The sequence below is a fragment of the Protopterus annectens genome, chromosome 6.part1 (genome assembly GCF_019279795.1).
Source record: "Protopterus annectens isolate FY-2018-M chromosome 6.part1, PAN1.0, whole genome shotgun sequence".
NCBI lineage: Eukaryota > Metazoa > Chordata > Ceratodontiformes > Protopteridae > Protopterus > Protopterus annectens.
Window position 1 is genome coordinate 412770513 of NC_056738.1, and position 16376 is coordinate 412786888.

The window sequence follows — 16376 nt, forward strand, 5'->3', positions numbered from 1 at the left end:
TAAGTAGTAGTTTGTTACACACAAACACATTGGGATGGATGACTGGAACATTAAACTTAAACAAACTGACTGCTTCACATATACATGCTTTCCGGGTGCTCACTCAAAATGGCACTGTTGCTTGTATGTGCTTAGTGTTTATATGCACGTGCCCACTGACTTGAATGGTTCTTAAAGGTACAACACACTCTCTGATATACATCCTCTTCTTTGCAATGAAAAAATGACAGTTGAATAGGCATGCAAATTATACAGACATATACAAACAGTAACAATCATGTCCAGGTTGCCATGTTATCTAAGATTAAGTCTTGAAGTACGACCTGACCTCGTAATATAATGATCAGAACTGGGTCTAGCAACAGGGGCAGTCTCTGGGGAATGTTCTGCTTCAGGATTTTTAGGGATACTTTCAGGAACTGGAACAGATGATGAAATGTTCTCTGGAACAGGAACAGTTGGACAAATCACTCTGAGAATTAGTCTCCATTACAGGCAAGATGGTGTAACATTGGCTCAGACACTGGTAATAAACGTTTCCAATTCCGCCTAAATTCCACCCCTTGCGACTCAACAATGTACAATATCGGTTCTTCACACAAATGTTTCACAAGTCCAATCCTATCAAATCTTTTTGCTGTCTTCATTCTCACTATCTTTCCTTCTTTCAACGGATTCAGAGGTTTGCTGGTTTTGTCATGGTAGGACTTTTGGGACAAATCCTTTTTTAGAAGTTGAGCCTTTACTACTGTGTTTTTTTGTACTAGGAATCAGCAAATTCATATTGATTGGTAGTGTGGTTCGTGTTTGTCTTGACATCAGTCTGTAAGCAGATGAACCAAGTAAATTATCACAAGGAATGTTTCTGAGATTAAGCAAATTTAGAAAAACATCAGTATTATCTCATTTGTATTTCTCTAACAGCTGTTTTGCACTTGGAACTGCACGTTCAGCCAAGCCATTAGATTGTGGATATTCAGGACTGTTAATAACATGAACAAAGTCTCACATTTCAGCAAATCTTTTGAATTGCTGACTTGTAAACTGTGCACCATTGTCTGAAATGACCTTGTGCGGACTACCATGGACAGAAAAGTGTCTCTTCAAATTTGCAATGACAGCACTGGATGTTAAGTTAGGAAGCGGGAATGTCAAACCAATTTGAATAAGAGTCTACTAACACCAAGTAATGTTGACCATTCCATTTGAAAACATCTGTAGCTACTGTCGACCAAGGCAGTTCAGGAATCTGGCTTAATTGACGTGGTTCTTTTTGTTGATGTGGTTTGGTACTATTACATATAGAACAAGATGGGATTTCCTTCTCAATATCTTTTGACATAGAAGGCCAAAATACTACACTTCTCGCCCTTCTTTTGGTAGAATCAGTTCCTGGGTGGCCACTATGCAAGATGTTATTATACTCTTGTTGCAATGATTTTGAAACTACTACTTTTGGACCTTTCACAATGATACCATCTTCCATCAAAATCTCATCTCTCAGGAAAATACTGCTGTACATCTAGTGGTAAACCAGATTGGTTTGACAGCCGTCCTTGACTGATAAAGTGATTGATCTTCTGAAAAATTGGATCTGAAGCTGTGTGAGTTCTAAGCTCATCAGGACATGTAAAACACATGAATATGCCAACATGCAAACACAGCCCACATAAACTAAAAATATATTCACAAACCCCAAGGTAAAAACGTGCAGCATTTAATGAATAAGTGCTTTCGCCTCCGTGTTACAGTAGGCTTCCAGAGTTATTTGACACACAAAAAAAACACTTTAAATATCTTCATCGCATTGAGGCAACCAATCATCTTCATTAATTAGATGATAAACAAATTAAAAAAAAACTAGTTAAAGATGTACACTGACTTGTTGACAACAAAATTCATATTAATCTAAATCATTCATAAACAATTTGACATCAGTCTTAATAAACATTAAATATAAATATGTACAAACTTAAAAACTACACCTTCTACTGAATAATACAAAAATTGTATCTATTATATTCTGAAGCTCTGACCTACTGGATTAGAACTTATTTGCCCTTTGTTTTAAAATTGGCTTTATAGAGATGGTGTCATTTAGACCGGGTGCAATCATAGCGTTCAATATTAGTTGCCACCTAACTTCCTTTACTTCAACTTCAGTTTTCACGTCTCCAACTCTCTCTTTTAGCATAACCCTATCTATCACAAAAAATGAACTTTTTAAAATTGTTACATTTAATTCTATGTTCATATGATGCATTATGTGTATCTCTATTTTTAATTGCACTGAGATGCTCGCCAGGCCTGACCCTGAGTCTACGTGTAGTTTTGACCACATAAAACCCCAGGTATGATGCACATGTTGCCAAATAAACCACCATGAAAGAATTACAGTTGCATTTTCCTGGACATTTTAAAGAAAAATTGCAACTCACCACTGAGACACAGGCCCATCATTAATGAACTTGCAGTACCTGCAAGCTCCACATTTTGACATTTGTGACCTGTATCCCATTCTTTTACTTCTTTCTCTCTCCATCTCTAAGATGTTTTTAATATTCTTACCTCGACTGTATGTTATTTGAGGTCTTATTCCAAGTCTATCCTTAACTTCTTGTTCAAAACATAGGTCCCAACACCTATTAATAATGTCCACCACTTTTGGAATCTGCTTATTGTACCACAAAACTATTTGGTCACTGTCTTTCTTTTTCTTGAACTCAATTTTGAGTGCCCATCCCCCCCCCCCCCAATTCTAAGTATAGGACAAAAAGAAGAATTTATTTTCTGTGTTACCTTTCTTTTTGTTTTTATTAACAATTTCAATGGCTATCCCCTATCAATGAGCATACCTATCAAGGTATACATTTCATCTTTAAATATAAAATCATCACTTATAAGCCTGGACAGCCTCACCATCTGTCCCTTGATGGTACCTCTCCTCTGATGTTGAGGATGACAGCTATTAAAGTGAAGCAGAGTATTTGAAAATGTTTCTTTCCTAAAAACTGAACTTTCCAAAGAATTATTGTCCTGGCCTTTTGATAAACATATGTCCAAATAATCAGTCTCACATGCTTTCCATGCGCTAGTAAACTTCAAAAATAAGGTGGTATTGTTTAAATATTGTACAGATTTATTAGCTTCACCCTCCTCACCTTGTCATAAGATGAGGATTTCATCCAAAGATTGATTATATGAAACTATTTTGTCCATGTAGTGGGTTCCCAAAATAAACTTTCTCTCCCATTCCAATAAAACTAGGTTAGCAAAAATGGGGGCACATTTTGCCCCATTGCCACCCCTGAAATTTGATGAAAAAACTCTCCTTCAAAGAAGAGAAAGTTGGTCTTAAGAACAGTTTCCATTGTTTCAACATGAAAATTAATCTTCGTCTTGTCAATTTTTTCACTCTTCAGTAAACTTTCCTGAAACATTTCCAACCCAGTTTGGTGTGGAATGACAGTCCACTGTTAAAAAGGAATGACCATCACCACCACTGTGTGTTCCTCATCTTTCTAGGCAATGCCAGAATGGGATTGTCTTCCCTCACCACAGGTCTTGCTAAATTATCCCCCAGAGGTGCCAGAGGTTCAGTTTTGGACCCCCTCACCATGACTGTTGGTCTAAAAGTTGGATCTTGGACATTTCTGTGGCTCTTGGGGATGCCAAACATCTGAGGGATAACCGGATTTTCCACTGTTAGAAATGTAAACTCATTCTGATCAATAACTCCTTGAAAAAGTGCATTGGACAAGAAAATGTCTATTCTCATATATGCTCTATTGATCTCATGTTTAGAAACTGTACTGTAAGTGGAGGGGTCAATCAATAAATCATACATTTTAGTCTTATAATCTTTTTGTGGTATAATGACCAACCCTCCTCCTTTGTCTGATTTCATCATTTTGTTATTCTTATCTTTTGGCAAGTTAATGAGAATTTTCCTTTCTTCTAGTTGTTAAATTTCATTGGCCACCTTTTCTTCCCCCTATTGTTCTTCTAATTTCCTTTTCACACATTCTTTCAATTCGTAATGTTTCAGAATTCATATGAGGGACAAATAGACTTTTACATCTAAGGTGATTAGCTGTTAAATAAGGGGTGGAGTTTTCATGAAAGAATAATTTCAAGTTAAGTTGTCTCGTAAACAACTTTAAACTAGTTAAAACAGCAGTATCAATTTCAAAATCTGGCACAAAAGACATTCCTTTTCTAAGCAATTCAAATTGTACATCACTAATATTTAAGTCACCATCTTTTTTAATATCACATTAAAAAAAAAATGCATGTTTCCACTCCAGTATCAAAAACGTCATCATCACAAAAAACTGTCACATCAGTTACATCATCAAAATTGACATAAATTTATTCCGTTTTCTTCTCCTTACACCCCATTGTCTCCTGTTGTATGAGTTGCCCTGTTGATTTCTGGTGTTGTTCCTCACTTGATTTCTCAAGTGTTCTGACCTCCTTACTTGGTGGTCGTGATCTAAAAAAAACCATAATCATCCACCAAGAATTCACTCTCATTTCTTACAGGGTTATATTCATTTAAATCATGCCCTTTCTCATTATTATACAATTTGTTTTGGACATTTTTACTCTTATTACCAAACAGATATGCTAGATTATTTTTGTAATTTGCTGTATCCCTATGTATTTTCTGTTTTTTAGTAATTAAGCTCTTTTTAACAAACATCTCAACATCCTGCAATACTTTACAGTAACTTAATTTGTGTTGTTTAAACAACAAATCTTTCAAAATATTTTAAGTGCTGTAACTTCAGCTTGTAAAATACATAACTTACTTTGGTCATTTTTTAGAATAATGTCCAGCATTTCCAGCCCTGCTCTATCAAAAAATGTCACCAACTCAAGAAATGCGGTCAACCCGTTCTCTGTTGTGAATTTATTATTTTTAGTTCATCAGGACATGTGGAAGAAAAATTTTTCACTTCCATGACTTCAAAATCAGGTTTCTCATTTTCTTTCTGTTCATTGTTTTTTCTGGGCAATCTAGGTATAAACAAGATAAAGAAGATTGCCTTTTGTATAGACCATTTTGAATTTGTACTTCTGCAGCTTGAGCATCATGCATTGCAATCTCGCAGGAGCTGTGTGCATTGGCTTTTTCAAAATAGTGACCAAAGATTGATGATCAGTCTCATTTTGAATAGGTTGGCCATAAATATAATATTGAGACTTTGAATATGCAAATACAATTGCCAAAAGCTCTTTTTCTGTTTGAGCATACTGCATCTTGGTTTGGGTTAGAGTTCTGGATGCATAGGATACTGGTCTATCCTCTTGGAGAATGACTGCATCAAGATCAAAGTTTGAAGCATCACAGGAAAGAGTTATTGATTTGTGAATATCATAGTATCTCAAAGTGGGTAGAGTGGCAGTTCTTTGTTTCAGGACATCGGATGCACTTTGGTGTTGTTCCAACCAGGACCAAGTTACATCTTTGCGTGTCAGCTCTCTTAGCAGAGCTGAAAGTTCACTTTAATCTTGACTGAACTTGCCCAAATAGTTGACCATGCCAAGAAAATGTTGAAAGGCTGTGACATTGTCTGGAGCTGGCATCTCATGAATTGCTGTCTGCTTGGAAGGATGTGGTCGTAAGCCTGAACTAGTAAACAAATTACCCACATAAGTAACTTCTTTTAGCCTGAATTTACATTTCTGAGGATTCAGCTTAAGATTCACTTCACAAGCACATTCCACAGCTTTTCTGAGGTTTAGAGTTCACCATTGCCTCCTACAAGAATATCATCTACTGTTATAGCACAGGAATAGCCAGAAAAAAAAATTGTTCCATCACACGCTGGAAGACTTCACTGGCAGAATTTACTCCAAGTGGCATTCTCAAAAATCTGTACCTTCCAAATGGTGTACTGAAAGTGGTTAGCCATGAAGATTTACAATCAAGCAAAATTTGCCAAAATGAACTTTTTGCATCTAAGACAGAGAAAACAGTGGCATTTGCTATGAGGGCAACAACTTCTTCAACTTGTTCGCATTGCATGATGAAGTCGTTTTAGTGCTTTGTTCTAATCTATTGGATCAATACATATTCTAATATGAGCTACTACCATGGAAGATACCCATTCAATTGGTTCTTGTACTTTTTAAATTATGCCTAATGGCACCATTCTGTCTAACTCAGCTTTGACTCTATTCTGCATAGCCACTGGAACTTTCCATGCTCGTCTAACAGCTGGGCTTACCTCATGGTCTAATTTCATGAAGTACACAACTGGGAGTTTGCCTAGTTCATCCTTGAAAATAGCATGCTCAGAAAAAGTATTCTGTGTGAAACTTGCACTGTTATCACCCATACTTACATGGTGGACTTTTGTATTAAGGTAAAACAGTCCCATTTTCAAACCATCTTTGAGTCCTAAGAAAGACTACACGTGTCTCTTGACTACGTAAAACTGCAAATTTCTAGCAGAGTAACATGAAAGCACTATTGAGCCTTCAGTTTGAATCTCTTCACCACCATAAGCAACAAGCTTCACACACTTGCCAAATTATGTTGTTCTCCAGCTTTTACTTTAGCAAAAGTTTCTGCTGACATAATGTTGCACTTTGAACCAGTATCTACTTTGAGCTGTACAGGTTTCCCATTAATCAGAGCAGTACAGAATACTTCACTCTTTACCCGTAAATCTACTGCATTGACTGTTTTATGAAGCACAAACACACCATCAAAACAAAAAGTAGGGTCACAGATTTCTAATTGATCATCTTGCTTCTTTGAATGCCCTTTTTTATTAAAAGAATGTGCCCCTTTAGATTTACAAAGCCTTTTGAAATGATTCCGCTTTTTACATGTGTGGCACTGTTTACCAAAAGCTAAGCAGTTTTCTCATATGGGCTCATGAGTACCTCCACAATTACAACAGTTGACTATGAGGTCTGCCTCGGGTTTTGCTGAGTCACCCCTCTCCTTTGCTGCATGTGCCCTAGGTCTTACTGAAGCTGCTCTGGGTTTTGCTCTAGCAACAATGACCTTAGGCCTGTATCTGTTAATCTCATGCTGCATATTATCAGCTTTAGCACTGGAAGAAGCTGCAAGCATGCTTTTCTCATTTGTAAGCATATTCTTATGCTTTTCTGTGAGCTCCTATATCTGACAAATCTCTATGGCCGTGCTGAAAGTTAAATCATTGTCTCGAAGCAAAATCTTTCTCACTGCATCATTTTTGATATCACACACAAGCCTGTCTTTTATCAGTGCATCTCTGAGATCACCAGATCTGCATGTTTTTGTCTTATTTCTCAAGTTACTTATGTATGCTGCAAAAGGTTTCACCAGGCTTTTGAGCTGTCATGCAAAATATGTACCTTTCCATTGTAATATTCATTTGGGGGGGGGGGGGGTTGCACATTTCTCTAAATGTACGTTTTAAGCACTCAGGGTCTTCCCTTATTTCAGCCTGTACCACAATATGGCGGTCCCCCCTTCCCTGCAAACACAGCAGGTGCATACACAAGTGAACGCTCCCTTTCAGTGACTTCTGAACCAGCTAAATTAAGCAGAATAAATGCCATTGTATGTGCGTCTTTGTCAGAAGAAGCAGCCTGTATGAAAATGTCATATTTTTGCTCACACTCTCCAGTTTTCAGCAACATTGTTAAACACAAGAGGTGCAGGTTTACAAAATCCTTCTGCCATGCCAAAAGTTCAAACACACACCAGGTACTTGTAATAATGTTCAACTTCACAGAAATCTCTTTGAAATACATACATACATACAAATGTTTCAAGCATGGGCATTAATGCCCTTCTAGCTTGCCAATATACCAGAACACTTGTTCCTATAATAAATGTCCAGGCTGTTCTGAAAAATATCTAAACTAGTACTTGCTTTAATGTAATTTAGTAGTCTGTTCCAAGCATCAGCTACTCTGTCAGAAAACCAATTAGTACACTTCTCATTCCTATATAATCTTTTACATAGGTTATCTGATGATTCTCTAATACTTTTTGATAACTCCAAACATTCCCAGAGGTAGATGTCCCTAAATGCTCTATATACATGAATAAGATCTCCTCTTAAATATCTGTAAGAGACACTGTACAAATTCAGGCATTTTAGTCTTTCATAATAACTTAGATTTTCACATCTATGGATGCCCTTGGTATATTTCCGCTGTACTCTTTCCAGTTTATTCACGCTTCTTTTCCAATAGGGTTTACATATTGTTATTCCATACTCAAGTTATGTAACTAACAAAGAATTAATTCATTATGTTTGATTTCCTAGACTTTATTTTATTTATTTATATTTGTTTACCGGGAAATTCCGACTAGACACAGGTCCTTTTTCAGCGGATGCCCGGGGAGAAAAACCCCACATCATGTACATGATAAACAGAGATACAAAGTTGCAGCGATAGTAAACAATATTACAGGTTGTTGGCTTTAATACAGTCACAAGATATTGTTTATCAACAATATATACAGAAAATGTTGCAAGTTAAGAAAGTTTCTTGTCGTTTATAATATTCGTAACAAAGTTGTCAGACGTGATGTTAAAGTATGTAAAGACAACTAGTTTTATAGATTTATAAATCTTTTTATACAACCTATAGTTCTATAACTATCATTAGCCAATTGGTTGATATGATTAGAAAAACTCATAGCTGAATCTACCCATATACCCAGGTCCTTAATTGAGTCTACAGTTTCAATCAGTGTGTGCTATATTAAATATTCACCTTTCAGTTTGTCTCCCAAATCTCATATGCTTAGTTTTTGATGTATTTATCAACATATTATTCTCCTGTGCCGAAATGGTCAATTCAATTCAGTCAACTTATTTTGCAGACGTGCCTTATCTGTAACACTTGTAATCAGTTTACCCAATTTCAGGTTGTCAGCATATAGACTATAAAACACCTCAGATGAAAAAGTAAGGTCCGAAAGATACAATCTGAACAAGTAAGGGCCTAGGACAGAGCCCTGTGGGACACCTAGACTGTAACCAAGGATTTCACCTGTCCAGTTGGTGTGTGATACTTGCCATGTCCTATTTGTAAGCCATGCAGCTAACCTTCTTATCAACAGTGCATCAATACCTAGTTGTACTAATTTATTGATCAGTGTTTTGTGTATGACCCTGTCAAATGCTGAAGTTAAATCTATATAAATCACATCACAGCATAATTTTTCATTCATAGCTGTTATTATATTGTTATAGAACTTCATGTTACAGGTGATAATAGATCTATTTTCAACATATGCATGCTGATATATGATTTCAAGTCCCAACCTATCCAGTTCTGACAATAACTTATCCAGTATTACCTTCTCCATTATTTTTCCACAACATGAAATGACTGTACTTTGTGAAATAACTGTACTGCAATAATGCACACACTTGCCAACACTTTGCACACTTTAGATACTTTGAATAAATTTAGTTAATGTGAAAAAGAAGCACATAGCAAAAAATATGGTCTTTTTTTTTTTTTTTTACATTTTATGCGATTTGGAAGTTATTTTGAGCGTTTTCGTAAGTTTTTTGAATATTTATATCAATATGTCACAGTTTCAAACATTTTGTTTAATTAGAAATTTGTTCTGAGCATTTTGAATGCTTTGTTTTATATTTGTTACATAAAAAATCATTTAAACGTGTTTTAGTACCTGGAATCATCTTTCTGACCTGTTTGTGAGTCGTTTGAACTTTGGATGATCCACTCGTGTATATTTCTCCATTACTGACTGTGCACCTCATGGTTTTGACTTCACATCCCATTCTGACACCATGCCACTCATCTTGTGTATTCAAATAAGACTATGAAGCTTGGGTGTTCGTTTAAGTAGTTTATTACACTGAAACACATCAGGATGGATGACTGGAACATTAAACTTAAATGAACTAACTGATTGCTACACACATACATGCTTTCACTCTGGCTGCTTACTCAAAATGGCACTCTTGCTTGCACTTGCTTAGTACTTGTATGCATGTCCCCACTGACTGGAATGGTTCTTAAAGGTACAACACACACTCTGTTCTACACTTTGCAGTTAACTTCCTGGTTTAATTGATTAGGTTTCAATGTATGATACTTTAAAATCTAAAGTGATTCTTTATATTGCAGCGATTTCTTAAATTGTCAAACCTTTCCATTACTAATTACACTTTCTAAGATATGAATTAAAGACACGGCAGTGGGGGGCCCATTGGCTTCTCCTTGGTATTTCCCCCCCAAAGTCAGATATAACACATAATCACCATATTAGATAATCTGGAAGTGGCCATTAAAGTGAGTACTTGTTGCCATCCTTCTCTCTCTTGTGTATAAATGGCCTCTCCGTTTTTCATCTGTAGATGGATTCTTTTCTGCAGCTCAGACAAGTATGTCATATTTTAGCCTTGCACGTATATTTTTTTCCTGTCTTGTAGGATGTGCTGACTCAGTGCATTGAGGCAAAACTGATTACTGCATAGGCTAAGCACACATTTATAGGCCAGTGTGTAGGCATGGGCTTTCTGGGAGCATGTTTACACTCAAGCAATGAGAAAATTCTGCAGTGTGCCAAGCTGGAGATATCAAAAGAGAAAATCTAGCAGTTAGCTACTAAATAAGACCTCTTTGCAGATCAGATTATGTGGTAAGTGCATGTCTGTTCCTTGTGTGCACAATGCAGTACATGTTCTTAGCTGCTTGTATAGTTTTTGCTGTCTGTGTCAAACACATATTTGAGAGTGAAAATCGTCTTTAGAAGTCTGTTATGCAGCCATAAAAATGCGAAACTCACAAAAATGCATTATATCAGTCAATGCTAATTATTTTTTTCTTTTTATAGTTGGCTGAAATCCACTAATGATGGACCAGGGATAAATGCTTCTGTATTACAGCTACTGCTTAATAAACGTCTTGCCAATCCGTACGAATACACGTGTGCTTGTCTTGTGATAGGTGCACTGTCACTCAGGCAGCATGCTGTCTATGATGTCTGCCAGAAGAAGGTAGTTGGATTAATCGATTATGGGAACGGTCCTGAAGCATATAGCCAAAATGTTGCAACTCAAACATTGATATTCATGCTTGTAGGTATCAATGGGCATTGGAAAGCTCCCATTGCTTACTTTTTAACAAATTCTTTGACTCCAGGGGCACAGATGGAGCTTGTGCTTCACGCGTTACATGAATTGATGGATAATGGTTTTGATATCAAATCAATTACTCTGGATGGATGTGAAACAAATATACAGATGTGTACCATGTTGGGTTGTGATTTTAGTGATCCAGCACATCTGCAGACTCACTTCACAATACCAGGCACTACAAAGTCTTGCTATGTTGTGATAGATGTTTATAAAGAGGCTGGTTTACTGTGCAATTTGATAGAGACATATGAGTCTGTTAAAAGTAACAAAGGTACTATAAGATGGCAGCATATAAAGAATCTTAAAGTACTGAATATGAAGTCTGGAATATTTGCTGGGACAAAGTCACTGCAGGACACTCATTTTTTGTCAGAAGTTGAAGCATCCCTAGCAGCTGAAATATTAAGCGACTCTGCAGCAAAGACTTTACTAAGACTTCACGACTTGAGATATGAAAACTTTTCTGAAAGTGATGCGACTGCATTCTTTCTACAGGTTTGAACCATTTAATTCGTGCATTTTGTCATTAAAATTGTATTTGATGAGCATCTTAACTTTCATTAGCCCTGATTAAAATGTTTAGCATTACTGAGTTCACACCTCATTTAACGAGAAATGAGATGAAAAAAATTAAGTCTTCTGCTGTAAAGTTATGTAGCAGTTTTCCTTTGACTTTATGTAGTTGTGGGTGTTGTAGTTAGCAGGAGCATTTGAGATTATGCTGCAAAGTAGGATGAGACTGTTATTTCCAGTGGTGCTAATGGCATATTTGAATGGAAGAAAAGAATCTCTATTCATCTTTAATGTGATTAAGTTTTCAATATTTGAGTCCAGTTATATGGCATAGAGAGTTAAAGACCTAACTATGAACCAGATAATCCAGGTTCAGCTAGTGGCTTGGGCACTGAAAGTGCTGAGATGAGGAGGGTGGGTGGGAGTAGATGATGGTAGCTTATCCATTCTGGGAGAAAGAGTGGTGGGTTTTGGTCAACCAGTGACCACCTTGCAAGCAAAAACTTGTGTGCCACTGAAACAGCAAGGGCTGGAAACTTGAGCTTGATGATCCTAAGCCAGTGATGGTAGCCCTCATTATTGTGTTGGTGGGAACATGCATATACACATAGTATGTTCCATAGTGATGCATGTTCTCAGTCACCAGGGACTGGGTTAGTGACTCATTAAAATTACTCTCAATACCGAGATACCAGCAAGAACACAAACTACATTTCATGACTGCCTAAACGATAACCCCTCCTGTTGGCTCTTGCCCCAATGCTGAGGCTAGTTAGTATGCAGGAGTGAATGGACTCAGGACAAAAGGGTGATGGCTGAAAAGCATGAATGTAAAAATCACCTTGGGAAAGTAAGTTCCCAGTGTCATGGTTTATCAGTCTTTGTGGAAAGGCTGTGTTATTGCATCACTGAATGCTGTAGATGTGTGTCTGCATAATGTAACGTGGCTGTTCTGGTGAAATAACATTTAATTTTTGAGTGTGCAAGCCACTGTGGAAATGGTGATTTCTAAGTATGTAAAGTAAAGGAAAAGTCTGTGTAGTAATCAAGAAATAGGGCTGCTTCATAAGAAATTATATGTCACAGGAAAGATGGTATACTTACTTTTAAAAGTCATGGAAGTTTACACATTAACTACAGGAAGCTTACTTTGAAAGTTGTAAGTTGTGCTCCAGAATCATCCCTAATTGGTTCAAAGTGACAAAGGTAAATTAATGTGTCTTGTCAGCTTTAACTTCTGAACACATTTGAATAATATTGCATATGTTCACACACAGACTTGTGAATGAGCACACATGTATAGACATATGCAAACTTTTAGAACAGTATAACAGTAAAATATATAACAAGCTGTGCTGCATAAGACAAAGTGCATCTTTCAATGAGCTTTGTTTTTCTTTGACAGATCTCATGATCATTTGTAATTTTTTGGTAATAACCACTTAAAAATCCATGTTTTTACTCAAATTCTTCTACACAAGGTGATTTATCAGTATTAGAGTGGTCAAGTGGAAACCAAAGATACTGTCATGTAAGACAACTTATTTTTCATAGTGAGTTTAGGGGGCTGCTGATAACTTGCAAATTTTGGGTAGAAGGATATGTTAGACTAACATGTGAACAATAGCTCCTACTGTTAGACCAAGAACCCTTTCCTGCCTTTGTGTGAAATGCAAGAGTGCGAGGTTTGTGGCATATGTTGCAGAAAAGGAAAAAGCATATATAGAGGAAAAACATCTCTATCCATCTGACTGTTCTGTGTTTGTGATTGTTTATTGTTTAATCTATGCTAGAGCTAAGCCTTGATACAAAATTGTGTATATACTGCTGTGGAAGGGACAGACTTTTTTTTGGAAATACCACTTTTGAGTGCAAGCCATAAAGGAAGTCAGATGGGTACTGGGGCTGAACATGGCCACAGTGGTTGGTTACCTGAAAGACAGTATTCGTGTAAAACTGGAATATACCCTGAAAGAGTATTTGAAGACAGGGAAGATGAGAGAAAAAAGGTGGAGATCAGCGTATAGATTAAAGTATTAACATTTCCTTTCAGCTTTAATGATAGAAATTTTTGACAAATTACAGCTGGAGTAATTTTAACATAAAGAATGCCTTTCTTTTTTAAAAATATATTAATATAAAAATAAGAAGGGCCATATAGTACAGCTTGTAAGAAACATGGCAGTCTATTCAAGCTGCAGCAGGTAAGCCGTGACTGCCTTCCAGGAGACCCATGAGTAGGGGAACCAAGCTCTACAGGAGCCAGATTTGGGGGGGGGGGTTAAATAATGTCTCTTCTATCCAAGGATGAATATAAGATTCTTGTCTGGTTGCAGTATTCAGTGTAGGTTGGATGTTCTAGCATGAGTAGACAGAATTGAGAGGGAGTATAGACATAGTGGATAGAGTGCATGTGGGAGCAGATGCATGAACTACATCAACATTACCACACACCATAATGAGTGGCGCGAGATTAAGAGCAGGCCAGAAAAGAAGCTCTCTCCTTCCATTAGGATGGCAGTTTACTAAGGCTCCCTTATCTCTTGTCCCCTTGTTGAACAGCTGCGAAGACATGTCAGGTCTTTGGAACGTGGCAGATGGTAGACAGTTGGGGGACTATGCCAGAACCCCACAAAAACAGTTAGTAGCCTAGGTAACAGAAAAGTATTTAGTCTATACAACAAATATAGATTTCATTGTAGTGTGTATCTGTTGTATGTAATTATCAGAGATCTTGAATCTGTTTTCTTGACCAAGTTTATAGTCATCCTTGACATATCCAGTTTTGTAAAATGGTACTGCTAATTTTTCTATTAGCCATTTGAAAGTGTTTGTGTTTGCTTAACTAATTTTCTGCATGCTTTGAGGTATTCAGACAATTTCCTAAAAGGCAGTTATCTGAAAGGGATTTTTTTCAGCAAGACAATTGAAGATTTGATTTGTTGAAGCAAAGAAGACTTTCTTCTTACATCATGGTTCAGCAACCCCAAAGCTGATTATCTGCAGTTCAGGGGTGCAGGGGGCCATACCAGTTGCATGGGGAATTTAATGAGCTTTGTCCCCTTGAAGAAATGCTCTTTTAAAATTTTCAGTGGAATGGATTTTTAGACTGCTCATTTCATTTGAAAATCCACTCACACAGATCGCTTTTGGGAAACTGCTAGGAAGCTGTGCTACAAAAGCTTGAATAAAACATATGTATGTGTGTATGTGATTCTTGCATGATTAAATTTGGTGTAATGTTAATTCATTAAAGTATATTTACTTATTGTTCCTTATTTGTAAACATTTCAGACAATCAGTAAACTTCTTGATGTATTCTGTAGCCGTAGCCCAAGAATAAAGGGTTATAAAGGAGCCGTAGATAACAGCAATTTGCAGCATATCCTTGGGTTTCTTTCAGAAGTAAAGGCGTATTTGCTGTCCTTAACTACAGTTGAAGGAACTATGCTGTATGACTACCCAAGGTAAATATGATTTTATTTTTCTGTTAAACATGCATTGTCTGTCATAAGATAGCCATTTTAAGTTAACATTCTTTTAAACTCCTTTTTCAGGAAAACGTGCATAATTTGCTTTCTGATAAGCATACAGTCCTTCTGTGAAATGCTACCACGATTACTGACTCATCAGAAATATGTTCTTACATACAAGTTCAGCCAGGATTTTGTGAAAAATTTTTTTAATGACGTTCATGCACCAGGTAAATTAAATATATATTTTTTTATCATTTTTAAGTTTTTGTAGATTGGCAGTAGATATTCTTTTACATGTGGGTATATACACATGTGTACTAATAAGATACATGGGTTTACTTAAATTGGACGTTTGGTAAGTCTGTTTTTTGTTTTTCCCAATTCTAATTAGTCTATCAGAACCTGACTAAATTAGTTGTGAAGAAGGCTAGGTAAAGAGATAAAGCAGTACAGATAAAGGAATTCATTATATTTTTGAAATTTTGCATACTAACAAGTTTTCCTAAAATGAGCTTGTTTTGGTAAGCATATCTCATCAACAGTGAAAAAAAGAAACAGATGACCTATATGAAGAAAGCAAAGCCAGTCTTTTGTGGTGTAGAGATAACTGTTGTGCTTTTTTTTCCAGTCTGGCTTTGGTATAGGAAAATGATCTTGTGATACAAAATTAGTTGCAGAGTATAATGCAACACTGTGTGTATTTATATATACGCACACACATAAATATAATAAGACACTCTGACTTGTTCAAAATGTTCTTTTAACTTGTTGGTCTGTGTTTACAGAAATCCAGCATGAGCCACTCTGAACAAGAGCCCTGCATGCCCTGTATTGAATGGCTGAAGAAGGTACGCTGTTGGCTGAACAGAGACATGATTAGTCCTGTACCACACCATTTTAAAGAAATTTCTCTTCTGCGAGATATTTCCTGTTCTTGGAAGAAGAGTTTTTCTGTTGAGATGATCAGTCAAGATGTATTAATGTAAATTAGACTTGACTTGCTAGTGCATAGGCAAAGTATCCATCTCCCCTGCTTGTTACCCAGGTTTGGGAATGGAAGCCTTTTGCTTGGAAGGTTGGCTGGGGAATAGCATAAAGTGGACAACAGCCAGCTTGTCCTATCCCAGTGCAGGCTGTGAGCTACATTTTGTTCTGTATGACCTCTAGTAGAGAAGAGATACTGACAGACTCCAGCTGTAGCAAGGCAGAGTAACAAGATGTTCGGTCAGTACTGTCCAGGTGCACA

General features: G+C 36.7%; 1 protein-coding gene across 1 annotated transcript in view; it reads left to right on the plus strand.

Annotated features, from left to right (window-relative positions):
• Window positions 1–16376, plus strand: part of THAP9 (THAP domain containing 9) — a gene marked incomplete at its 5' end in the record, with an annotated part of 302390 nt that overhangs the window by 148821 nt on the left and 137193 nt on the right. Inside the window, 3 exon segments of the mRNA XM_044075839.1 lie at window positions 10838–11636; window positions 14949–15121; window positions 15212–15357. Coding sequence (XP_043931774.1) covers window positions 10838–11636; window positions 14949–15121; window positions 15212–15357 — 1118 coding nt within the window.